Source organism: Malaclemys terrapin, chromosome 5 (assembly GCF_027887155.1).
Source record: "Malaclemys terrapin pileata isolate rMalTer1 chromosome 5, rMalTer1.hap1, whole genome shotgun sequence".
NCBI classification, from domain to species: domain Eukaryota; kingdom Metazoa; phylum Chordata; order Testudines; family Emydidae; genus Malaclemys; species Malaclemys terrapin.
In genome coordinates, this window is record NC_071509.1 from 89883855 (window position 1) to 89910342 (window position 26488).

Sequence of the window (26488 nt, forward strand, 5' to 3'; positions counted from 1 at the left end):
TTATTTAACAAAGGATAGCAGATTCATTTGATAGCAAGCAGAAATGTTGGAAACAAAGGATTACTTATGAAACAAAATTGTAATGAGCTTTCTATAGCCTAAACTTAACTAACAAGTTGTTCTCCTGTATAAAAAGGTTTCTCACCCAAAGTTCTTTTCAGTGATTTCAGCCAAGCCTGACTGAGATCCCTTTTTCATGAAGCAAACCCACTGTCAGTTTATTTCCTTGGTGAAGGATGCCAGAGTGTCTTTTTTCACCACTAGATAACCAGACCATACCTTTGATTTTCAACTGAAAATAGAATAACCTCTTCCCCCCTCACACCCCACTGTTTACCTCTTCCTGTTAATTTTATTTTGAAGTCCCCCGCAAGCTCTTCATTAGCATTTCACTTCGTATGCTGATAAACTTCTACCACAAGACACTCAATACACAATAGTTAGCTAGGGAGATAAGTGTCTCCCACCTCCTATATGGAGAAGTTTTTCTTAAGGCATTCTACTTTTGAGTGACTTCCCTTTAACTACAAGGTCTTAAGAACATAATTTCCCATGTTTATACACACACACATCTTTTTATATATTATCTGCACATACATAATGACTATGATGACCAGGGTGAGACCTTTCAGTAGAGACCTTACATGACCCCTTTTGGTTAACCCTGTAACCCTACATACCTGTAACCCTGCCAGTTGGCACCAAAAGGTTTCTGAATCACAGATGCCAACACTGATAGCTATTAAGTGGGACATTTGGAGGGAAAAATTGCAACACACTTTGAAATGCACTGAAAAGAATGGATTTTTTTAAGTCAGGCCAAGTTGTTTTTTCTGAAAATAGTGACTATCCCACTTAAGTAGGGACAGTTGGTATCTATGCAGCCCTTTGCCAGTCCCAAAATCAAGTTTTATTGTTTGTCCCCCACTATAAGACTAACTCAGTATAAGGGGCTCTCTGGCTCAAGTCTGTCAGAGGTCCACCTATTATAATACTCAAAATCTTTGCCCTCCAAGAGCAGAACAGTCTTTAAAGGGCTTGTCAATGTGGGCAAAATTTTGAAACCTGGCTGTCCTAAAGTTTTGTCCCTTGAATGTAATGACCTGATTTTCAGAAGTATCCAACACCCACAAACACTGGTAAGGTCATTGGGGGCAGAAAGTTCTCAACTATTTTTATTTAGATGCCTTAAATGTGAATTTAGTAGAGTAATTTTAGTCGCTCCGGTTTTAAATGTATTACACTTAACATACTAGAACCCTTTCAGGTATAGACACTAGCTAGTCAGTCATATCTGCATCTGTTAACATCTTTTGTAATTTTTCTGTACAGGTGAGGAAATTGGGATGTTAGAAGATATGGCTGTGGGCATTTCAGATTTACAGAAAGTAACGTTTAAAATAATTGAAGCCAAATCCAATGACTTCTTGCCTGTAATAACTGGAAGGCGGTAAGTATTGTCCATTTCCGGAAGCACAAGCCCAGAGACGTGTAGCTTTAACTTGTGCCAGTAAAATCAAGTGGAAACTCAATGTTTTTCTTGTTGCTGTGTTTCCTTATGTGGGAAATGCTATAAATGTGACTTGTCTGAAGAGTGAATAGATGGCCTGTAAAGGTAGTAATGTCCTGAAGAGCCTGTAAAGGTGGTAATGCTTTGGACTTTCTAGTGCCTTCAGCTGAGGATCTCAAAGTTACAAATATTAATACATATTAATTCTCACAGTGTCCCTGTGAATTGTGTACTTGTTGTTATCCATTTTTATATACGGGGAAATTGAAGCACACAGGGCCAAAATTTTCAAAAGTGGCCTCTAAGTTTGGTTGTCTCAACGCAGGGGCCCAGCTTGAAACATTGGAGGCCTTTTCTTCAGGGGTGCTGAGCACTCAGTTTCCATTCACTTCTGTGGAGATGTGGCGCTGCATCTCTGAAGATCTGACCTGAAGTGTCCCTAAACTGGGAACCCAAAATTAAGATGATCCAAAATTTCTGAAAAATTGAACCTACATGATTTGCCTAAGATCATACAGGACATTTGGGGCAGAGCTGGATGTAAAAAACAGATATTTTTAATCCCTACAAGTGCTTTAAATACTAATATACTTTGCTTCTCAAAGAAGTAGTACTGAAATTTAGTACATAAATTGAATACAGAAATAGTGTCTGTGACATACGGGGATTGAAAAGGATAGCTTGCAAGTGATGAACTTTTTTTCTTTGTTATTATCCTAGTCTAAAACTTCAAATGTTTTACCTGTGCAGGAATTATTTCCTTAATAGTGCTATAATTCTTAAAATGGCAGTAAATTAAATTCAGCTAAAAGCAGCAACTTTTTAGAAAAGATGTACTGCCACTGTTGGGGGACGGAGGGGGTATTCACCACTATTTTTCTTTATTATTCCTGACAATTCATTCTCATGCTGTGCACTTTCCGAAAAGGGGTTGAAATAAATATCCAGGAAGGTCAGAGCATAATGGGAAAACATCAGGAATAATTAAGAAAAATTAAGGTATATAAAGTAGACCCTGAACAGAAGAAATATGTCCTTTGTAAACATTTCCATCAAAGGTCTTGAAAAATCCAACAGCCACTGTTACTGGCTTGGTGCCATTACTGCAGCTGATTGAATTGTCATGCTAGGAGATCCAGGTTTTGAAATAGACATGAGCTTTAAGATGTTTGAGGCATTATGGATTGATAGAACAGATAGTTGTCAGGAAGAGGACTTACTGGCTATCATGACTATACTATACTTATTGGTGGGTGAGTCACTGAATGAAATTGGTGGTATCAGTTTATTAAAAGGAAGCTTTATCTCTGCTGAGCCCCATTCCTGTTAGAGATGTGATGACACAGTACTGATCAGGGGCACAGGAGGTTAAATGTAAAGAGCAAAAGTAGGGTCAAAACCTACCAATTTTCTGATCACTGTAACAAAAAAAACCATATTTTCTGACAATAACTTTTGTCCTTTTTTGGGGTGATCTTATATAATAGAGGTCTCTAAAATGAAACTTGCGGGGAAAATGCAGAGCTGCTAGACAGAAAATTCATTGCAAGCTTTTTAACAAAAAGAGGTAAAAGTCAGAGTATTATCTGTAATTTGCTTTGCAGGGAAATGCTTAGGTCCTCAATTTTATGTATGAAAATAAGTCAATCCAAACATCACAGCTCTAATGTGTGCTGCAGCCCCGAAACATCTTTCAGTAAACAGTGTTCAGTTTTACATGCTTAAAGGGTTGTTATAAACAAAAGTAGTAAAAAAAAAAAAAAAGTATTTTTAAAAATTCCTTGGCATTTTTTTTAATTATATACATGAACTTTGAGGCATGACAGGGTAGTTTATTATAAAAACCTTCAACTAATGTTTTTTATCATTGTTGCATGGTTAAGGTGCAAGGCAAGTAAAGTTAAGTAGATAATCCCAAAATTTAAATCATTAATACCTAAATGTGCTGTTGTGATTTATTGTTATTCTCTTAAATAATCTAGTTTTTCTGTTGCAAGAGACGGTATTAAATGCTAAAATTTTGTAATGATTTTTAGGAACACAGGACTGGAAGTGACCTCCTGGGTCATTAAATCTAGTCCCCTGCTATCACAGGCAACCCCGCACATAATGCCGTACATAAATTTATCAAGCTCTATCTTAAAACTAGTTAGTAAAAGTAGGGGCAAACAATCTCTGGAAGGCTGTTCCAGAATTTCATTCCTCTGATGGTTAGAAACCTAATTTCAAAGCTAAATTTATTCATGGCCAGTTTATACACACTTGTTCTCTTGCCAAAACTGTCCTTTAATTTTTATGCTAAGCCTTCCATTCGCTGAGAAATGTAGTTGTATAACCGAAATCAAATCCACTAAGCCTGTCTACATTGAATCCAGCCATCAAGAAAAAATAAATTACATGGCAAAAAATATTTTGTTTTGTTACTATACCTTATTTAAATCAAACCGGTAATGCAATAGTAAATTAGTTTCAAATGAATGCTTTGGATTACAATGCTTGTTGTCTTCTTGCCTGACTTCAGTGTTGCTCTTGGGCCGTAAAGATATCCTGTTATCCCAGCTCAGTAGTATTTCTCAAAATAATTTGAAAGGCAGCTTTTGTCATTGTTGCAATTTAATGTCAATTGAAAAAGTCACGCAAGATAGTACCACTGTGGAGATTCTGTCCCAAGCACACAAAAAAAGAAAAACAAAAAACACCACATGTACAACACCACTGTTTTCAATTTGTCATATCTAAAGGTGATATCTTACAATGATTTTTTTATAGCCTAAAGACATAGTGATTCTTGGATGTGAAATGCAGTGATTATGATGGTCCTCTGGACTTGATGTTTAGCAGCACATATTTTTAAAATTAGACCAAATCTACATTTCTTTTCAATCTCATGCAAGCATACCATCAGACCATATTAGTAGTACAATAGCATTTGACAGTCAAGATTCAGCAATTAGGAATTCCAACCCACAGGCCTGGGATGAGTGGCACTATGCAGAGGTCAGCTGAAAAGAGTTTTCTGTACAAGCAGAAACCTCATAAACTCTGTACTGCTTTAAACTAGAGAATTAAATACAGAAAACATAAATTAGTCTTATCTGGGGCATAGAGACTTTTTTGCTTTGAGACTTGCATAACTAGTCCACAGCTAATGATACTGCTCATGAGAGTGCCTACTTTATAGAACATTTGCTGCTTAACAATACCAGATTTGCACTACTGCTAACTGAGCTAGGGCATGTGTCACACCCCTGGCTGAGTCCCTCCTGTGTGTAGTCACTAGTCTGCTTTACTGGACCCGACCTTCGGATCCTGTATGTTTCCAAGCACACCGGATCTGGACAGTGTCTCTAGCTCTGGCCTCTCAGACACACTCCCAGAGTGTAGATTCCCTGTCTGACAGCCCATTGGATGGTGGGGCACCATGGTCCAGCTGCCCAGACTTTCAACACCCCTTCCAACTTTCCCCCGTAGCTTATCATGCTCTCTCCAGAGCTCCGCCCATCTGAGCATGCCAGATTATAGTTTAACTTTTCTGGGACCGCATGACGCATAAGGAACACAGAGACTTTACAAAAGAACTTCTTTAACACACCCACACATTACTCTTAAACAGTTCAAGGATATAAGAGCTATGAAAAAACAACAAACCCGTGTATGCTCTCCCCACTGAGTCTACGCTAACCCCTTCTGAGAGTCCTTAGGCTCCGTCCCTGTGTGAGGTGGGTAAGTCCTTCCTTGCCTTCTTCCTCTTGACATGCTCTCTGCTTCCTGGCAGTGTGTAGTTTCAGTCCACTCTGACTGGCTTGACAGCCTTCATTGAGTAATTAAAGTCCCAGCCCTCTGGAAAGAAACTGGGAGAACCAGCTTCCTTTAACTTAGTCCCTCTGTTTATCAAACTCATTGTTCTCAGAGGGGAGAGGCACCTTTGTTGTTTTTCTCATTCAGGTTCAGTCCCTAGTCACAAGCTCCACTTCAACAAGATGATGCAATCCAACATGATGGTTACAGTATACAAGGAAAGACACAATCAAGGTTATACTCAAAATAGAGGCTGAAACATGGTTTTCACAAAATCAGACGGGGGACACAGATATAACACCCAAACTGTTACATCATGTCACTTCTAAAACACCAGAATTCATATTTGTGTAATGAACCATCCTGTCCTTTTAAACTTTATTTTCATAGTGCCACTTTTGCTTCAGAGGATGCTTTCTATCCAAGGAGTGAAGTCCTGGCCCACTGAACTCAATGCAGATTTTGCCATTGACTGCAGTGGGGCCAGGATTTCACCCAGGGTTTTCACTGGGTACAAGAAATTATGCAAATAGTATTAGAGTATACTTCAGGTCAATTCAAGAGTAAACCAAACGAAAATGGCGGTGTAGCTCAGCATACAACATTTTAAGATTTGAAGTACCTTCATTAATATTTCTATACCAAGTGATAATGAGACAAAAGGCTTTCCTTAATTTTTCTACTGCCCTCACTTTTTTAATCCTTTTTTTCCACTTCAGTGAAGAAGTCATTATCAAGACCTAGTGTATAATTATATTACTGATCCTATTTCCTTATAGATTTGTTATGGTTTCAAAACAAAAATAAATAAAAAAGACTTTAAATGAAGGTTTAACACAATTAACAGGAGGGGAAAACGTTGATTTCTAAGTGTAAACATTCTTTGCTATGGGACCTAGGAGGGTGTTAGTTTAGATTGAACAGCTAGATATTCTCATCTTTTATACTTCCTTTTATTTTCCTAGTGAACATTATGTAATAGAGGTCAAGCTTCCAGCAAAGATGTTTGAGTTGCTGCCACAAGAGATCAAAGAAGGAAAGCAGCTGCATGTGTACCCAGTCCTCTTTAATGTTGGAATCAATGAACAGCAAACACTTGCAGAGAGGTAAGGCAGCACCTTTAGAAAGATACATGTTTCAGTTTCTGCTTCTGGATGTTGTGCTAGTCCAGATGGTCTCTCACAGGATTACATAGGAATCTTGCTTATTACTTGCCCTTGGGCCAATTCGGATTGTTTTGGTACATATTAGAAAAATAAATCACATTAAGGGAGATAATCGGATGGTATGAACTAAAACAAACAGTGCAAAAAGTCAGGAAAAGATATGTGATAAGTATCAATCTGTTTCCTACAGTTAAAGCCTGATTTGTTCTTTAATACACACACTTATCTTTAATTCACACTGACAGAAGCAATGTATTCTCAAGGAGCAGATATTGGCCCTTTGAAACATCTCTTGGAAAATCCTAAAACCACTTAATTTGTTATCATAGCATGTGAAGCTGAAATGTTGGGCAGGTAACAGGCATTGGGAGATGCATACTTTCCTCACATTTTTTATATTGATAGTATGGGGCTCATGAATAGAGGTAATAGATAATAAAGTAATAATGGGTTATGTTATTAATAGTCTTATAATGGGCAGGAATGGTGGTGGTATATTTTCCTAAACTTTTAATGTATAAATATGCCTAGCCTAGCTACAGCCTCAAGACAGTTCTGTATATCAAGCTAGTCAGCCTATAGTACAGTTCCTGTCAAAGATTCACCAAACTATTCACCTGCTTCCTAGGTGAAGGACAGCTATAGGTACTGTTAAATAATATACGTGACTACAAGGAAGAGCCTCCAGAGTTACATGCTGCTAGTATTACTAGGTGCACTGTGCAATTAGACAAAACATATTTTTATTTATTCTTTGTATTATCATTGTGCGTAGTGCTCTAGTCATGGACGAGGATTCCAATGTGCTGTACAAACACAAAACAAAAGGTTGGCCATGCCCCAAAGAGTTTACAATCTAAGGTTATGTCTGCACTGGGAGCTGGAGGTCTGTTTTCCAGCTCAAGGAGACATACCCATGCTAGCTTTGACTGAACTGGCATGCTAAAAATAAAGTGTAACCTCAGCAACAGGAGGGGCTGACGATAAGACAAGAGATGACAGATGGGTGGACAGATAGGGGAGTACAAGGAAACAATGAGATACCAGTGGCCTAATCTTTGCCAAGTTTTGTGTAGGCATCAAGGCAAAGGAGAGTTTTAAGGATTAGAAGGAGAATAATGAGGTAGCATTGTGGATGTTTATGGGGAGCAGCCTCCCAAGTGTGAGGGGCAACGTGGGAGAAGGCATGAAGGGGCTTGTTTGACAAGTTTAACAAGTTGGTGATGGAGGCTGGCATGGGCCAATCAGAGGCAGGAGTTGATATCTCAGTAGTGAATGAGAGATGATAGGTAGGGTGGAAATAGGCTGTGAACAGCCTTAAAAGTGAAGACAAGTAGCTTATGTTTGATGCAGTAGAGAAAGGGAAGCCAGTGGAGGGAGGCAAAGAAAGAGATGACATGGTCAAAGTGACAGGCTCAGAAAATTACATTTGCAGCAGCTTTCGGAATGGATATGAGCAGGGCAAGACTGTATTTGACAAGGCCAGAGACAAGGTTATTGCAGTAATCGAGATGTGATATGAGAGCGTGGAATAGAGTTTTAGCTATGTGGATGGATATGAAAGGCCGGATTTTAGAGATGTTAAACAGAAAGAATCAGCAAGATTTAGATACAGCTTGGATGTGAGGATTTAGAGAGAGGCTGAGTTGAAGATGATACCCAGATTATGGGCCTGAGTGACAGGGAGGATGGTGCTGTTGTCCACAGTGACCAATATACTGCTATTTCTGTATGCACATACAAAAGAAAATCATACCATAAAAATGAAAAATTAAGAAAACATGTCTGTCAAGCAAATCAAATTGGATTAATCTATGGAGAAATAACTATTCTGCCATTTCAGGTATAAACTTAAAACTTTGAGTTCACAATATTATCTGTCTTCACTGGACTCCCTTGAATTTTAGAGATTCACGTTTGTACTAGAGAAATGAAATTAAGATTGGAAACACTGAATGTGTTTTTCAGTAAAAGTTTATCTATAAGTATTGAGGAGGGGGGAGAAATAATCATCATAATAGGAAACATTAATAACAATAGAAATCATCTTTTGATTATTAATGTTCTACTAGTAAATGTTATTTCAATAGAACTGAATATCTCCAGTTTCAGTGAGCCATAGCTGGGAATATATTTGATTAAGAGTAACACTGAGACACTGGGAAAATGATAGGCAAGCTTCAACAGAAGAGCAGATATATTTAATATCTACTTTGGTTGCATTATAAGAAACCATGTATATAACACATAGAAATCATGACAGAATGTAAAAATACAGCATTACATTTAGGAGTGATGTACATAGATCATCTTTTCCCCACTCTGTATCACACAACAGCTAAAGAATTTAGACCCAAATTCTGCATGTGCATCTGCATTCACACATGCACCTTTCATAGTACAGTTCAGCTGGAACAGATGTGAACAGTGCAAAGGAAGGGTGATGGCATGGTAATTTATCCATGACAATGTAGCTAGGCTAGCCAAAGTGCCTATCTAAGATTACCCCCCCCTCTCCTTCACAGCACCTAAATATTGTGGTGATGTACACTTCAGAAATATTTATATGATAAATTGATTAAATAGGGCACAGTAGTGGCTGAAGCTACTGCAGCCAGTGGATGCAATAGTGGTTGTGGAACAACCATGTGACGTTATTTACTTACCTGGATGGTTATCTGGGGTTATCTGAACTCAAAGCTATGGTAACTAGTCTCTGTTTTCCAGGCACTGTCAGGAGATAAATCAGTGAGGGGACACAGCACCTCCGTCTGAGAAATGATTGTTTTACACAAAAGTGCTTTCACCCAAAAATCCATGTTTTTATTGAATACAAAGAACACTTCAAAATTAGCAATACTCTAGTTTCCCAAAATATAGTTACCCGAAGTCTGAGGTGGTGTCAAGTGACAGCAGCAGGTTTCCAGTGGCTAGCCTTCCTCCTAGCCGCTGTGGAGATGCAGTGTCTTCTTGCTCATAGAAAATCCAAACTTCTCCAAAATACACTTTCTAGCTAATCTTTTTTATAAGTAATTCAAAACAAAGCATAACTCCAAATAAGTTATAATTGGCTGATTGTTTCCCTAGCAACAGCAAAGAACTCATAATTTCTACTTATCAGTAAAGCAACTCTAGCAAGAAACATACAGACACAGGCACCCAGACTAAGGTCAGCTATCCTTGTTAGTAACACTGTGGCTGCGCAGATGTTTTTGTCTGCCTAAGCAAGGCCAAATTCTTTCTCACTACGTGGTGTCCTTGCTTCCAGCTTATGGTGGCTAAGCACAAGATATCTGTGGGTTATGTCAAGTCCAGGTCTCTCGTAACAGGATCTTTGTACCACACTTATCACCATAATACTTGAGCACCTTCTGCAGACTATCACAACACAATAAAGACCTTCTGATTTCCTCTCTCCTTCCTGGTGGATCACTGGAATTTTGTCTTCCTTTTCTTCCAATTGTTCATCTCTCTGTCTCTCTCTCTCCCCTCTCCATGTTCTTCCTGCTCTCACTGCCCCTCCCTTGTTCTTCTGTTGTCTTTTCCTTTTTGCTTTGGTGTTTATGGGAAAGCTGGACTTGAAGAAGCGAGGTTACATGTCACTCTGTAGGCAGTGATCTCTGAAGCTAGTCTCAGCTCTCCAAAAGAGTGTTCCATAGTTTTGAGCCTGCTGCCAAGAACACTGTCTTCACTCTCAGTATTTCACCCTAGAGTGTGGACAGTAGCTTCTGTGAAACCTAATTGTCATGGAAAATCATAGTCTTAGAGAGAATTCTCTGAGGTAGCATGGGCCAATGCCATGAAGAGCCTTAGAGATGAGAACAGACATCCTGAATTTGACTGGGTGTCCTGTGAGGAGTCAGACTAGTGAGCATTTGGGTGATACATTCCCAGCAACCTCTGTTGCTGAAAAAATGAGCTGCAGCATAGTAGAACAACTGAAGCCTTTTTAAAGTGTGCGCGCTTTAGCTTCACCTAAATGCAGTCACAGTAATCCGGCCTGGAGGTCACAAAGGTGTGGGTCACAGTGGTTAGGCAACTATCTAACAGCAAAGGACATAGCTTACTGACTAGTTGCTGGTGCAAGAAGAAATCCCTGAAAGCTGAATCTAACTGTTCAGGAGCAAGGAGAGGAGTCCAGAAGGATCCAAGGATATGAACCTTGATTATTTGCAGCAGACAATCTCAGTAGAGGGTGCTGCTATGGTAGTGGCTAGGTGTTCAAAATGTTTTCCTGCTGACATCACCTCCATCTTGCCTGAGTTCAGTTTCAGCTGCTGATTCTATTGAAGCAAAGGCATTATTAGCATCAAAAGTGAATGAGATGTAAAAGTTGGTGATGTCTGTACAAAAGCAGGCTGGCATTCAGACTTCCATAGCAAATCCTGGCACAAAGCCCATTTACTCTGGCTGTCTACGGGGAAGCAGGATTTGGGACTTAATGAATAGTCATGAGATGAAAGTAAGCAGGGATTTTTGTCTGTTAGCTTCTGTTTTTTGGAAGGATGTTCAGGAGTGGTTTAAACTAGTATTTGTTAATGGTATAATTATATTTGAGGTTAGTTATTTTCTGTTGTATAAATCTATTAAAACAAATATTAGGGGAAAAAACAATTCTCTATTTACATAAGGAAGCCATAGCTGAAGCTGAGTTAGGTATGTATTTTATTTCTTGGTTTTAGAGAAGGGGGTGAAGTGGGGTGTGTGTTGCTTATAGAATTTGTTTTATTTTTATGTCCAACATTGTCCATTGCTGTTTTAGGTTTGGAGATACCACTTTGCAAGAAAGTGTTAACCAGGAAAATTTTGAACTTCTTAAAGAATATTACAAATTGTTTACTGAAAAAATGCCTCCTGATTGTAAGTATAAAATTAATAATGTAGCATTCAAACTGATTTTAATAAGAGTTACAGGTGATAAACCACGGCAAATTGTAATGCTGAAACTTTAAAAGTGTTAGTATGCAACTTCTTTACATCTAGCCCTCAATCCTGCAGCTTATTCCAAGTAGATGGACCCCTGTGACTACATGGGGCACCTCTGAAGTCAATAGGGGTCCATCCGCATGGCACAAGTTGCAGAATCCAGGTCATAGTAGAAAGGTGAAACAGTAACAATGTAGTAAATTATCATGTATTGCATATTTAACAACATAATATTTATAGTAACATAAGTAGAGGTAACCTATGGTATTCATGCACAGATACCCGTCAGAAGTTTGAGTCAATTAGCTCCAGTTATTCACTTAACTTTTTATTCATTTTTGAATACTTAACAAGATGTACAAAACTAATGAGTGAATTGCAGCTATGGACCCTATCAATGGGTCCTATTGTAATGTCCAATTAAGTTAATGGGAAGATTTTCATTGACTTCAATGGACATTGGATTAGCCCCTGTATATAAATAGAATACTGTTTTATTACTTTAATTGTTGAACTCAAACACTGAAAAGACCCATTAGGTCATCTAGTCCTGCCAAGGCAGGGTTATGTTCTCAAGTGCTTTGTCTAATGTATCTACTTTTAAATAACTTCAGCAATGGGGCTTCCACCACATCCTTGGGAAATTATTCCACAATCTAAAGATCTCACCATTAGGAGATTGTAGGGTTTTTTTTAGTGATAGTCACCCTACATTTTTCTTTGCTCAATTTCAAAACATTACTTTCAGACACTTGAACCATCCTCAATAATTTGTTTCTCTTCTTTCTTGTGTCTATATAATCCTAAAATATGTTTCTATTTCATCTGACTCATCTAGTGTGATTTGGGTCACAAGGATCAGGGCTTGGTTTAGGATCCTGTCATTTATGTGTGGCTTTTTCTTTTTCTTTGTGATGCAGACCTTATCATGATAATCCCTACTTTTTGTCATCTCAAGATTGATCAGGTCACTTACCATCTCTGTGTCTCACTTTTTCCATCTGTAAAATGTGGATGGCCATGTTTATCCACCTTTGTAAAGGGCTTTGAGATCTGTCGATGAAAAGTGTAAGTGTGTATTGTTGTTATGATGTGTCTATTCCTTATAAATTTCTGCTGCTGACTACAGCAGCCTCTGGGCTAATAAATACTTCTTGCAGGAAGCATATAACACCTTTATTCTGTGATCTGCTTCTATTTTGTGTCCCGGAGTAATTTAAGGTGTTATTTTTAACATATAGGGCATAAAATGGGTTGGGTCCCAGTTACTCCAAAATTGCCTCTTACTGCATTTGGGATTGTCAGAGGCAGGTGGTATAACTCTCACATAGTTTCATTGCCAGGGGCTGAAGGCAAGGGGATTTCAATGAAGATTCATCGAATAGTGGAATTTGCTTTCTGCCTTGGTTAGTCAATTTTATTCTGTTGACCTTGAAGTCAATCTGCAAGGCTGAAGTGTTCTCTGGCTTTTTTTCTAGGGGGCAGGGTGAGTATCAGGGTGAGATGATGGTAGGTGTCAGCTCTGTAGGGAAGATGGTAGGATTTGGAGAGTTTATTATTCTTTCTAGACACAGAACTAATTCATTTTGTTGCTTTATATTATTTGTCCGTGCACTGAGAGTATGACATAATGTAGAAGACTTCTATTTCATTTGATTACCGCTGAACAAAAGCAGATATATGATTATTAATATGTATATTTATACTACATGTGCGGTGGTGATATTCATGTGATAAATTGCAGAGCAATGTGGTAAACCGATAATCATAAGAGTCAGTCCCCAAGAAGCTTGCAATCTAAACAAAGTTATTTTTTGTTGTTCTCCTCTCTAAGCCTGTACAGTTGTCAGTAGTACTAAAATGTTCTGCCTTTTCATTAAAGGGTATAGTAAATAGTACCAAAACCATGTTTTTACAACTCTCTCTCTCTTTAAAAAAATCTTTTTTTCTGAAAAAGGAGACAGTTGGAACATATTATGATGTGGTATGATATAAAAGTTTTATCACTTTTTCACCACATTAAAGTTCAAGCTTCTTGTCGTCATCTTCAAGGGCATTCACGTATCTGCCTATCTCGACTTATCTTCTCACATCTCTTGTCACGTTGCCCTATGCTCTGCCAGTCTATGCATGTCTGTGATGGTGTATATGAACCCTATGCTTCAACAGCCACAAAAAAAGCTAATGACAGAGCAATTATTCCCCCTCTGTGGCTAATTAATTGACTAGCAACAGCCTGGAAAAAAAGGCCAAAGCTCAGGCAGAAGTGATGGCAACCAAAGAGGCTGGGAACTACCTTACAGAGGCCTCTCAGCACAAGTCTGACAAAGAGACACCTACGGAACAGACCTAGAAACCCCGTAGGGAGAGGGTTGAAACTTCCTAAGGCCCATGTTGCCAGGCACTTGAAAAGAATTCAACACAGGGATTAAGGAGTAACCTTTATAGGCTTGGAAGGCCATGAGAATGGGGTCTGAAAGAATGAGCATACCCTTAATAGTCTCTTAGTTAGACAGCAGGGAGTTGAGCTCCCTCACAACACCACTTCTTGCTTCTCCTACAACCCTCCACATGTTTTCTTTCATGCCATCACTTACACATGGAACATACTCCCTGATGTGGCCACTACCATCTCCTGCTTCAAATCTCTCAAGACTCAATTCTACTATGATGCCAAAATGAAATTGCTCACCTAACTATGGCTAGTCAGAAAGGTAGTCAGTAGGGTTTTTTATGTGATAATATATTTAATGTCTTGGTCTGTTGCTTATCTTTTAGTCCGTGAGCTCTTCAGGACTGGGATTGTGTCTTCCTGCATATGTGGACCATGCTTAGCACATTATGAGTGCTACCATAATAGAATAAATGTAAATCGTTACATGTTTGGGTTGTTTAGCGTAACTCAAAGGGCCTTTGCTATTCAGGAGTACTGGAGACATCCCAAATTCATGCCAATAAACCTTCATACTACATGACACCACCATTTATTTCTTCTATAGAGGTCATGATACTGAACAGAAAGTACACTAATAATCCTACACAGGTTGACTAATATGTTCAATCTGAGCTTCCCAGCAGTATACAGTTATTTTTGTATAATACCTGTCTATTTTATAACTAGCTAATATATTCTTCTTTCTCACTTATGATGAGACGACAACAGCAATATAAACAGACAGACAAGTTGGTTTATTTTTTTTAACGAAAGTTATTCACAACAGGTGACTCTCAGTGCTTGGCAGCATTTTTCACCATCATCATTACTGCTGCTTATGGTTATTTTCTCACTGTTTTTTGACAGGTTTGAGTCAGAGCTTTGTGGGTTCATGTGATGAATGTTATCAAGTGCACACTTTGCATTCACAATATAATTATACTCTGCATAGGCTAGTAGATTTTTTCTTGCCAGGATCTTTAACAGCCACTGGAATTAGTGGTGTTCAGGTTAGTCTTTTTTCCCACCTTGAGAGCTAATCAGAAAATTATTTTCTTCTTTTGCTGCTGCTATCTGACTTTGGTGTTTGAAATAGACATCTCTTTAATCTGCAAATGAGTGGAAACTTAAGTACTATGCAAGAGAGCCTCTCTTGCCTGAAGTTGCTAGAATTGTTGCATTAGCTGAAGAGTAGTCTCTTGCTAATGAATTTACTCACTACTTGCATGCAACAATAATCTAAATAGGTGACAGCCTGAGAACCTCAGCTTTTCAAATGGCTGCATGAAGTGACTTTACCTCCGACACCATAACTTCGAATTTCTATTAAGTAGTCCTTCAGATTAGTGTATATGTGTGTGAGCGTGCGTGAACACATGCACATTGCTAAAACAGATCACCTACTACCTCCATTGGACCTAAATAACTAAAAAAATTTTTTTTCATGCAAATGACAACCCCTAGTTTTCATCACCTGGGTACCCACCTGTGAAGCTGACCCTGAGTGATTATTCATATGCCATGTTAGTAATTTAAAAGGGATGGAAAATCTTCAATCTTTTTCTCTGTTTTCTGGTCTTACAATTATTAATCTCCACAACAGAGAGTTATGATCTGGAAAGTTTTTCCTTCCAGAATTTGTAAAATCTTTTTATTTTTAATCTTACATTACTTATTAAAGATTGGAGCTCTTGAAGTATTATTCTGGGCTATCCTGTGATGTGCATAATATGCAATAGTTATCTCACACCAACCATTACTCCCCTGATTCCTATCTTCCATGCATCTTGACTTGCATCTGAAGAAGTGAGGTTCTTACCCACGAAAGCTTATGCTCCCAATACTTCTGTTAGTCTTAAAAGTGCCACGGGACCCTCTGTTGCTTTTTACAGATTCAGACTAACATGGCTACCCCTCTGATACTATCTTCCATGCATATTCTATCACTGTTAACAACTTTTTCCTCCTTTACCCATGTCAACAATCCCCCCCAATCTACCTCTACTCCATCTGCTTTACATAAAATGCTACTGTGATCTGTTTCATTCTGGGATTCATTCTGGTAATAATTTGTAACTGTTCTCCCAAGTGTCTTCCTCTTTTCACCTCATTTTTACTGTTGCTGCTGTCTTTTCAGTCTCCTTGATCTTATCATAGTAATTGACACTGTGTCACTCCATCTTCCTGGACCACTTTCAAATCTATGCAGACATCTCTGGTTCCCTTCAAGAACTATGCTTATCTAGCCTGACTGCACATTTCTGCATATGTACTTTTCTTATTGCTGTTTCTCCATTTCTGGTGAGCCATGAGCCCTTGCTCGATGGAGATTCATAATGTTTTCTTCTTGTTCTTCTGGTCTTTTTTATTTACCTTCTTCCTTCTCTGTTATTTTCTCTCCACCTTTTAATTGTGTGTATCATAATGCTGATATGCAACTGTATATAAATCATTCAACATCTTTAATAGCTCATCTCCATCCACCCTCTCTGTTCTCTTGACTTGAGGCTTGTCTATACACTGAAGTTAGTGCACAGCAAGATAAGGTGTGAATTTACAGCACACTGGCTACACTGCAGTTACTTCCTGTATGAGCACTTTTACTGCACACTTTGTGAGCTTTAGCTTAGTACGCTTTAAGGTGTAAGTGCTCAGCTGCACTCCAGGGCTTTCGTTGCACTGTAGCAGTGTCCACATGGTGAGTTACTGCATCGCAAGCTGATGCACTGTAGATTCACATCCTGGCTTGCTGTGATGCAACTCACCATTAAGATAAGCCCAAAGTAAATTTTCAGCTTCATTTCAAGTGCCTTCAGTTAAATGTCTTACAGACAGACATCCCTCTCTTGACTAAGTGGAGCTTACCATTGACCATTATCTATTCTTCCACACCTCATTTATGTGCAAATCTGCCCATCTCCGCCTCTGCAAAATTGCCCAGGTATGCCATTGATTTGAGTCCCAGTCTGTTATACTACTAATGCTCCTCTTGTCTTCACTATTGGATTTCCCTGTGGCCTCCCCAAATCCCAGCTCTTCAGACTCCACCATTTTAAACATGCTGTACAAAGACCCACATTACACTGTCAAGGCCTGGCCCAGTCCTGCTCTCTGAAGAGATAGCACTCTGCTGTGAGAGGATCTAAGCACTGAATCTCACCTGCTGCTAATCATCCTGGACTGAGTTGTAACTGATCACTGTTCCTACCACTGGGCCACTAAGGCACGCTCCCCAAGGGTACCCGCCCCCTTTTCTCTGAAACAGGTTTCTGTGAAGAGAGAGCCCATTCAAAGGCAAAGTCCCTGCTGGCAGGAGCCCATTGTTCAAGCAGGTGAGAGCCATTCTCTACTGATTGTCCCTTGATTTATCAGACCTTTCCAGGCTGAGTTTTCTTCCTGTGTGCCAAGTTCCTGCTACAAAGTGGATAGTCTAACTTACAGTGATAGTTGCAATGTTCTTAAAACCAAATAGAATTTGTAACTGGACATAGACATTTTTACCAAGCTGATGACCCTTTCATTTCTGGATTCCTTTCAAACTGCTTTTTAAAAAGAAAAAGAACAAACTTTTCCATGCAGCTACTGTAGCACACATTATTAGTCTCTCTCTTGTCCCCCCCTCTCTGCTCATTTGGCCTCCTCTGTGTGCCTCTCTGCTTTCTCACCATCTTTGGTTAGCAAACTTCTTCCTCCATAGTTCTTGCCATCTGGAGCAGCCATTCTGTACCTCTTTGCTTCATTGACTTTCCATCTTCTTTCAAACCACAGATGAAAACAGTTTTCACTTGCCCATTCATCTTCATTTCTCATTCCCTTTGACTCTCTACTCCTATTAAACCATACATAATAGTGAAGTGTTTTGGGATAGTTTCCTACTGAAAATGCATACAAATAAAGTTCTATATAACCCTCCCGATTCATCCAAAATACAGTACCACTTTTACAATATCCCAGAAGAGCTGAACATATGAAGGATACGAAAATGTAGCATGCTTATTGAAAAGTAAATTTAATAAACATACACAAAGGTAACCATATGTGGTGAGAATGATTGTTTAGGACTCACCCTAAGAGGCTACTAGCATAAATGTAGATTAAGCCGTACCTCTGTTATTTTAAATTGCCACTTTGATATGTGGGCAATAGCCACATCCATGTCAAGATGCTGTGGGATGATATGCTCCAGCCTGAGAAGAGAGCTGCATGCAAAGCACTCTGGAGCCATATGAAAATCAAGAACCTCTGCTTTGGTGCCATATTATGTGTGCAGAGCATGCATGTTCCAAAGTACAACCCGTTTGATAGGATACAGTCATTCTAGGACATATTTCTTTATAATCCACAAAAATAATTTGACAGTTTAATACTGTTATATGATTTAAGGATTTGAACAGTCTTTCACATCCTGCCAAGGCATGAGTTATTTTAGCAATACAGATTAAAAGAATATTCCTGTACCCATGGTAAAATGCATGTCTGCCCAAAATTAAGGATTTGCTAAGATGTATTTGGGAAAGACCATATTATGATGCACTTATATATTTTCTTAATGATAATATGATAAAGTTTCAAAATATCTAGAAACTCCTTTCTGCATATTCACTATATGTATGCTGTGTGTTTTTTAAAAAGTAGACACAATGTGCAGATAAGATTATATATTTATATAAGCAGATAAGATAATCTTCAATAAAACAATTACAAAAATGAATTACAAAGCCAGCTTTTAAAGTGTTCTCTATTGTTTCTTCTGTGTTCTTTTTGTAGTGCAATATTGCATGTGGGTCGGGCAATTCGGAGAGCTTTTTAACATATTTATTTTTATGTATTTTTAAAATTACTTCTCAACTACATATCACGAATGAGAGAAACTATCACCTTCATTGGAGATAGAAAATAAAAGTCTGTAGATCAAACAGATATCATTCTGCCTGTGATCAGGTTAGGGGAATGGCTATTTGATCTGCATTGTAATATTCTTTTTAGTTTTCACTGTCTGATTTGGAAGTAAATCTTGGATCTCTGTATTTCAGAAGGGTTTGGTTTTAGTAGTGGAGGGATTCCTCTGCCTGGCTTTACTGAGGCAAAATTACTCAATTTGCCAATTTGAAGGAAAGAAAGGCACCTGGATAGAATTGTTTTCATACTACTACCTGTGGATCTAAGATATTATGTTTTTTAAAATGTTAACAGTTGATAAATCACTTTTAGTTCATGTCTGTAAGAAGTAATCCAGAAAAAATGACACCACTTGTCTCTAATAATTTTCACTACTAATTTGGAAAGAGGTAACATGAAAAAAGTAATGTGCTATGTCTGTGCCCACGAAGCCCTAGAATAAATTAAAGTGTCTTGTCCTGGATTACTTAGTCACTTATACTTCCCATTGACTTGTCTTCAGTGGGAAATCTGGATGCACAAGGAATACACAACCAGACCCTCTCAGACAGTACTCCATTCACTTCCAGAGCCTTTCTATGTTCTTTCTATGTTCTATTTTAAACTGACAACTAGAATCTAGAACTAAGGCCAAATCCTGCAAGGTGCTGAGTAATTGGTAAGATGGACTTTCAGCAGCTCTTAGAATATGACCTATAGAAAGTAAAGCCCTCTGTTTACAGGGAAAATATTTTTTTTCTTATTTATTAAATAGTTAGTTGCTACTTTCTATCAAAATCCTCATGAATCCAAAATGAGACTCTAAGGCCTGGTCTACACTGCATAGGGGGGAAATCCATCTAAGTTACGCAACTTCAGCTATGTGAATAACGTAGCTGAAGTTGATCTACTTAGATTGACTTACTGTGGTGTCTTCACCACAGTGAGTCGACTGCTGTCACTCCCCCGTTGACTCTGCCTGCGCCTCTCGCCGAGCTGGAGTATAGGCGTCGACGGGAGAGCGCTCGGGGATTGATTTATCGTGTCTAGACTACACGCGATAAATTGATCCCCGCAGGATCAATCGCTGCTCGCCGATCCGGCCGGTAGTGAAGACATACCCTAAAGGTTGAAGCTTTTCTTTAGTGAGGAAATCTTTAAGTCAACATAACCATTATCACTAACTGTTTATTTCTTTTCAGGCCTACCACATTTTCAAGAACAGAATGATCTAAAGGGATTACTAGAAAATCTCCATCAAAATATCCAGGCTAAAAAAAGAAAGAATGTAGAAATCATGTGGGTGGCTGCAACGGTAAGCTGCTTTGTTCCAAATACTTTCATATATGATTTACTAATTTTCCATTACTTGTTGATATGAGGGCTGCAAGTGAGTTTTTAAGGACGCACTCAGAAAATGCAGTGATTTGGGTCATAGAAGTACCTATATATTTCTAGACCAGTGTTTTTCTATCATTTTAATCTGCTGAGTTATTGTAAAAAGGTGACCCTCTCATGGATCCGTCTCCCCTCCCAATACCTGAATCCTCTGCTTCTTAACATTTTTCATTATGTAGATCATCTAGATCATCACAGATTCATGGCCCAGACAACTCATGGAGGAAGGGTGAGGTCCCAGAGGACTGGAGGAGGACAATCGTAGTACCTATCTTTAAAAAGGGGAACAGATTGGACCCAGGGAATTATAGATACCTGGAAAGATACTGGAACAAATTATTAAATAATCAGTTTTTAAATACCTAGGGGATAATAGGGTTATAAGAAATAGCCGGCATGTATTTGTCAAAAACAAATCATGCCAAATCTAATTTCCTTGTTTGACAGGGATTACTGGTCTAGTGAATAGAAGGGAAATAATAGACTTTATATATCTTGATTTTAGCAAGACGTTTGACAGTCTCACATGACATTCTCATTAGCAAACTAGGGAAATGTGGTCTAGATAAAATTATTATAAGGTGGGTGCAAAACTTATCCAAAAAGTAGTTATCAAAGGTTCATTATCAAACTGGCAGGGCATATCCAGTGAGGTCACACAGAGATCTGTCATGCGTCCAGTACTATTCAATATTTTCATTAATGACTTGTATAATGGACAGTATGCTCATAAAATTTGCAGATGATACCACGCTGGAAGGGGTTGCAAGCACTTTGGAGAATAGGATTAGAATTCAAAATGACCTTGACAAATTAGAGAATTGGTCTGAAATCGACGAGATGAAATTCAATAAAGACGAGTGCAAATGAACAACTACAAAGTAACTGGCTAGGTGGTAGTTCTTCTGAAAAGGATCTGGGGTTATAGTGGATCACAAATTGAATATGAGTCAATAATATAATGAAAAAAGCTTATCTTTCTGGAGTGTATTTACAAGAGTGTCATAAGTAAGACATGGGAGGCAATTGTCATGCTCTCCTCAGCACTGATGAGGACTCAGATCGACTACTGAAGAGAATAAAAAATGATAAAATGTTTAGAAAACCTCACCTGTGAGGAAAGGTTAAAAAAGCTGGATTTGTTTAGTCTTGAGAAAAGAAAATGGAGGGGGGACCTGATAAGTCTTCAGATATATTAAGGGCTGTTATAAAGAGGAAGGTGATCAATTGTTCCCCGTGTTCACTGAAGGTAGGACAAGAAGTAACTGGCTTAATCTGCAGCAAGGGATATTTAGATTAGATAGTAGGAAAAAATTTCGAACTATAAGTGTGATTAAATTCTGGAGTAGGCTTCCAATGGAAGTTGTAGAATCCCCATTATTGGAGGGTTATACGAACAGATTGGACAAACACCTGTCAGGAATGATGTAGGTTTACTTGGACCTATCTCAGCACAGGGTCCTGGACTTGATGATCTTTCGAGGTCCTTTCCAGCTCTACATTTTTATGATTGTATCATCATTAGTAAGGGCTCCTCCAGAGGTCACGGTTCAAAAAAAGTAGTCTAAGTTCAACCTCCTGCACTGCAAGAGAGCTATCCAAGTTTTCTGCAGCTTTCCATGTAGAAGTACACCTCTACCCCGACATAATGCTGTCTTCGGGAGCCAAAAAATCTTACTGCATTATAGGTGAAACCGCGTTATATTGAACTTGCTTTGATCCACCAGAGCATGCAGTCTTCCCCACCCCCACCCCCCCGAGCGCTGCTTTACCGCGATATATCCAAATTTGTGATATATCGGGTCGCGTTATATTGGGATAGAGGTGTAGTATACGTCTGAGACAGCTGCTTATGGTGAAACTTACAAAGAACAGTTCATGGGACTTAATAAGACGCCGTCAGTTATGAACTTCTGGGAAACAATCCTACACTTGGCTCTGCCTAGGAAGATTACTGCACCCGTGCAAAGCCCTGTTGAAATCACTAGAGCTCCATGTAAACACAGGGGCCTGAACTCTGTTACAGTATCAGGGCCTTGGTTAATAATACACGCCTGTAGGGATGTTAAATCATGCAAGATACTCCCTTCAGTATCCAGTTACTGTTTTTACAGTGAATCTTTTTTCTAAATTTAAAATAAATCCATTATTGTTGCATACCAAACTTCAGTTATTCAGAAGTACGGTATCTTACTTTTATTCTCTAGAGTCTAACAAGCCTCGGGGCCGATTGCAAAACATAATTACTTGGTTTAGCTCTAGTTGAATATTTCTGTACACAAACTCTATTGTTCATAGTTTTATGTAATGAAGGTACTTTAATTTGTAAATAAATAACTAGCTGCTACTGCTATAGGCACTCTACCAGTCATCTTTACGTAAATTACACGTATGTCATTCCCATAGCTACTGTCACCATGGCAGTTAGGCATTCCAATGGCAGTGATTAAAACACCAATCAACTAGATATGGTATTTGAAGAAATACAAACTAAGGAAATACAAAGCAAAAAAGTAATTTAAAAAAAAACCTCTAATGAAGATCTCTTGCAGCAGGGACATGAAATTTGGAAGGGGGATTGTCCTGAGGTCAGACCGGGTCCTGGAGTCCTTTGCTGTCCCTGTGACAATCTATTCAGATTTCAATGAGTTCAAGCTATCTGAAATCACTATTTGCAGTCCGAATTATGCTCCATAGAGTTTGATACAGGCTTGGTGCTTTTTTAAAAAAAATGCAAACATTCTGTCTGCACTGAGCCTGCTCCTCAACCTTACTGAGCCTCCTCACAGGCTTCCTCGGTGCTGAATGTGCTCCCCAGAATCTCCGTGCCTCATGCTGAAATAACCGAATACTGGTGTGTTGTCTCCAATTTTCTTCCTCCCGGGTGATATCCCCACCAAACTCTGCCCAGTGTTTGGGGAATTAAATCAGGGAGAAGCCTTTTCTTCCTCTGAAGCAGGGGTGGGCAAACTTTTTTGCCTGAGGGCCACATTGGCGTTGCGAAACTGTATGGAGGGCCGGGTAGGGAAGGCTGTGCCTCCCCAAACAGCCTGGCCCCTGCCCCCTATCCGCCCCCTCCCACTTCCCACCTTCAGAACCCCTGACCCATCCAACCTCCCCTGCTCCCTGTCACCTAACTGCCCCTTCCCGGGACCCCCACACCTAACTGCCCCCCCGGGACCACACCCCCTATCTAACCCCCCCGCTCCCTGCCCCCTAACTGTCCCGACCCCTATCCACACCCCCGCCCCCAGACAGGTCCCCCAGGACACCCCCCATTACCTGTCCCCTGAAGCCCCCCAAAACCTCCGCCCCCTCCAACATCCTCCTGCTCCTTGTCCACTGCCCCAACCCCTATCCATACCCCTACCCCCTGGGACTCCCACGCCTATCCAACCGCCCCGTGCTCCCTGTCCCCTGACTGTACCCCGGAACCCTCTGCCCCTTATCCATTCCCTCTACTCCCCACCCCCTTACCATGCTACTCAGAGCAGCAGGAGCTCGCAGCCCCGCCACCCAGCTGGAGCCAGCCATGCCATCCACACTGCCCGGCAGGAGCGGCAGGTCAGAGCGCTGCCAGCGCAGCGTGCTGAGGCTGCGGAGGAGGGGCCGGGGCTAGCCTCCCTGGCCGGGAGCTCAGAGGCTGGGCAGGACAGTCCCGCGGGCCTGATGTGGCCCACGGGCCGTAGTTTGCCCACCTCTGCTCTAAAGATAGTTTCTTATTGCTGCTCCTCTCTGTGTAATACCCAATGGTCCAAACTATTTCCTCTCTATTCTAACTGTTACTGGTGTCAGGTCTATTATGTTACTATCAGTAGAGCCTGCAGAGGGAAGAGAAGGCACAGATTCTGCTCCATCTCTTCCGTGGCTGGACTACACAGTAAACGCCTGAATAGCAATCTGTATACAAGAGAGAGGGGCCTCATGAAGCAGGAGGTCTCAGAAAAATGTTCCTTGAAAAAACAGGCCTAAGGGACTAAAAGCCCACAGTGTTCTCTCTACCTTCAATTGCCTGTTGAGGAGAGGATGGAGATGGAGCCTCTATTTCAAAAGGCCCTGTCTTTCCCAAATGAGAGCTCACTTTTATAGCTATCAGCCAGCTATGTAGGGTGGGGGTTGCTCAATCTCCCTTCTCCTTCTCCAACTCTCTCTCATTTAGGGAGAGACCGCCATGTATGACTGTCAAGGAGGAGAACAGACCTACCACCAACATAATTTCCTTACACATAACACATCTCTGAGGGAGAGTGCATGGTTAGGTGGCCATGGAGTATATCTCCAAGGTTGCTGTCAAGAGGGTTCTCTTGCAGGCTGTGGAACACAAGTCAGGATTTGACCTCACAGTGTATAGATTTTTGAAATCCGGGTGCTTAGTATTGGTATCCAAAGAAGTGTAATTTATAACTTGGCAATGTAAAGTTTGGATCCAAATTCTCTGCTTGTGTAAATAGGCACAGTGCCATGGATTTCAATGGAGCTATGGAAGTTTACACCAGGAGAAAATTTGGCCTTTAGCACACAGTAGTCTAAACACAAGTTCTTTCTGTACATTTTCAAATACACAAACTATACAGGGCAAAGACATTTTACCTTTCATTAATGGTGGAAACAACAAGATTTCAATGACACACAGACTCTTTTTAGTAATAAAGTTATTGCCGTTTTATATATTGCTAATGCTATTTTGTAGTAAGGTAATAAATGTAACCATATGTATTACAATGTAAATCAACTGTGTGTAAAAAGGTAAGTCTTTTTCCGATAGGAATTCTGCAATTATCATACAACATTACTCTCAGAAGAAGTAAAAGATAAATCAGCATGGGACTCAAATAATCTACCAAGAACAGGACAGGATTTATTTTCACTTCATGTCTCCAGAGGTTTCTTTTGTCATCATTCAGTGAATCTTTAACATATTTTCTTAGAGGAGAAAAATGTTTTGCTGCTTTACAACCACTTAAAAGTTTGCCCTTCACTAAAATGTATAGCCCTTATACTACCCTATTTTAAATAACCCCCTGGAATTAACAAGTCTGGAGCTCTTGATGTTTATACCATAGTATGTTAGCATCTTTGTATTGGGAAGTCACAATTTCTTGGTGTAAAGGATTTATTAGATTATTGCAGTAAATATATTATTGCTCATTATAATGGGACTACATTTAATGTACATTTAAAGTCTACATTTGCCAACTGTTACCACAGACATTTCTTATTCTAAATATTGGGGGCAGAGGGAAACTAGTTATCTCTGATACCATTGAATGGCAAATGTTGGCAGATGCTGCCAATATAAAGGTGATCACTGTGTGAGTGGTGGGTGAAAGCCAAATTCTGCCCTCAGATACACTTATGTGTTTCCCATGAAGCCAGACTATGCTCTCACTTATATATGAACATAGAAATAATTACAATGGATAAGACTAGAGGTCTGTCTACTGCAGTATCCTTTCTCCAACATTAGCTAAACCCAGATGCTTCAGAGGAAATTGCAAGAACCCCAATAATGCACAATTATGAAATAACCTGCGTATAGTGGAATTTTCGTCCTAACCCCAGTTAGCAATTGGCTTAGGCCCTGACGTGTGAGAGATTTTATCTCTTATCCTAACATAACCGTGGATATTTAAGGTCCTGGATTCAGTGATATCTTGTGTCACTGAATTCCATTATGTCTGTGAGTTCCATTAATTGTGTTGTGTAAAAAGTATTTCCTTTTATCAGTTTTAAATATATCCTCTTTCCATTTCACCAGATGTCCCATTGATCTTATATTGTGAGAGAGGGTTAATAAGAGCATTTGATTTATTTTCTCTACACTGTTCATTGTTTTATATGTCTCTCTCTCCTCTTTAACCTAGACACAGTCCTAATTTTTTCTATCTTTTTTCATCTGAAAGACTTTCCAAGCCTCTAATAATTTGTATGCCTTCTCTGTTCTGTTTGTGCAACATTTTCTGGGAGATGAAGTGAGCAAAACTGAGCACAGTATTCAAAGTGAAGAGAAACCATTTATTTATATATTTTAGTCTGAATAGTTTGTATCTTATTCTGTATACATTCAAGCATGCGCTTTTTTTTTACTGCTGGTGTGCATTGAGCAGATGTTTCCTTTGAAGTGAGCTGTAATGAGGATTTACTCTATGACAAGGTATTAGTTTGACCTAGGTTTTATCCTTAAATTAGAAACTAAGATTTTTTAAAAATTTGTTTAATTTAACTGGTTGGATTTAATGTAGTCTTCTTATAAATAATAGATCAGCCTGCTTCCCTCACTGCTCATCTTCCACACAAGACGAATTCCCCTGTCTTTATTCATTCCTTTGCTCTGCCTGGGATCCCCCTCAGCCCAAAACTGGCTCTCTCACTAGCCAG

General features: G+C 39.4%; 1 protein-coding gene across 2 annotated transcripts in view; it reads left to right on the top strand.

The window, feature by feature from the left end:
• Positions 1-26488, top strand: part of INPP4B (inositol polyphosphate-4-phosphatase type II B) — a 309880-nt gene that overhangs the window by 234165 nt on the left and 49227 nt on the right. For both annotated transcript variants that reach the window (XM_054031037.1, XM_054031038.1), the window contains exons 19-22: positions 1333-1450; positions 6274-6414; positions 11237-11334; positions 19915-20027. In XM_054031037.1, coding sequence (XP_053887012.1) covers positions 1333-1450; positions 6274-6414; positions 11237-11334; positions 19915-20027 — 470 coding nt within the window. The remainder of the gene's footprint in view (positions 1-1332; positions 1451-6273; positions 6415-11236; positions 11335-19914; positions 20028-26488) is intronic.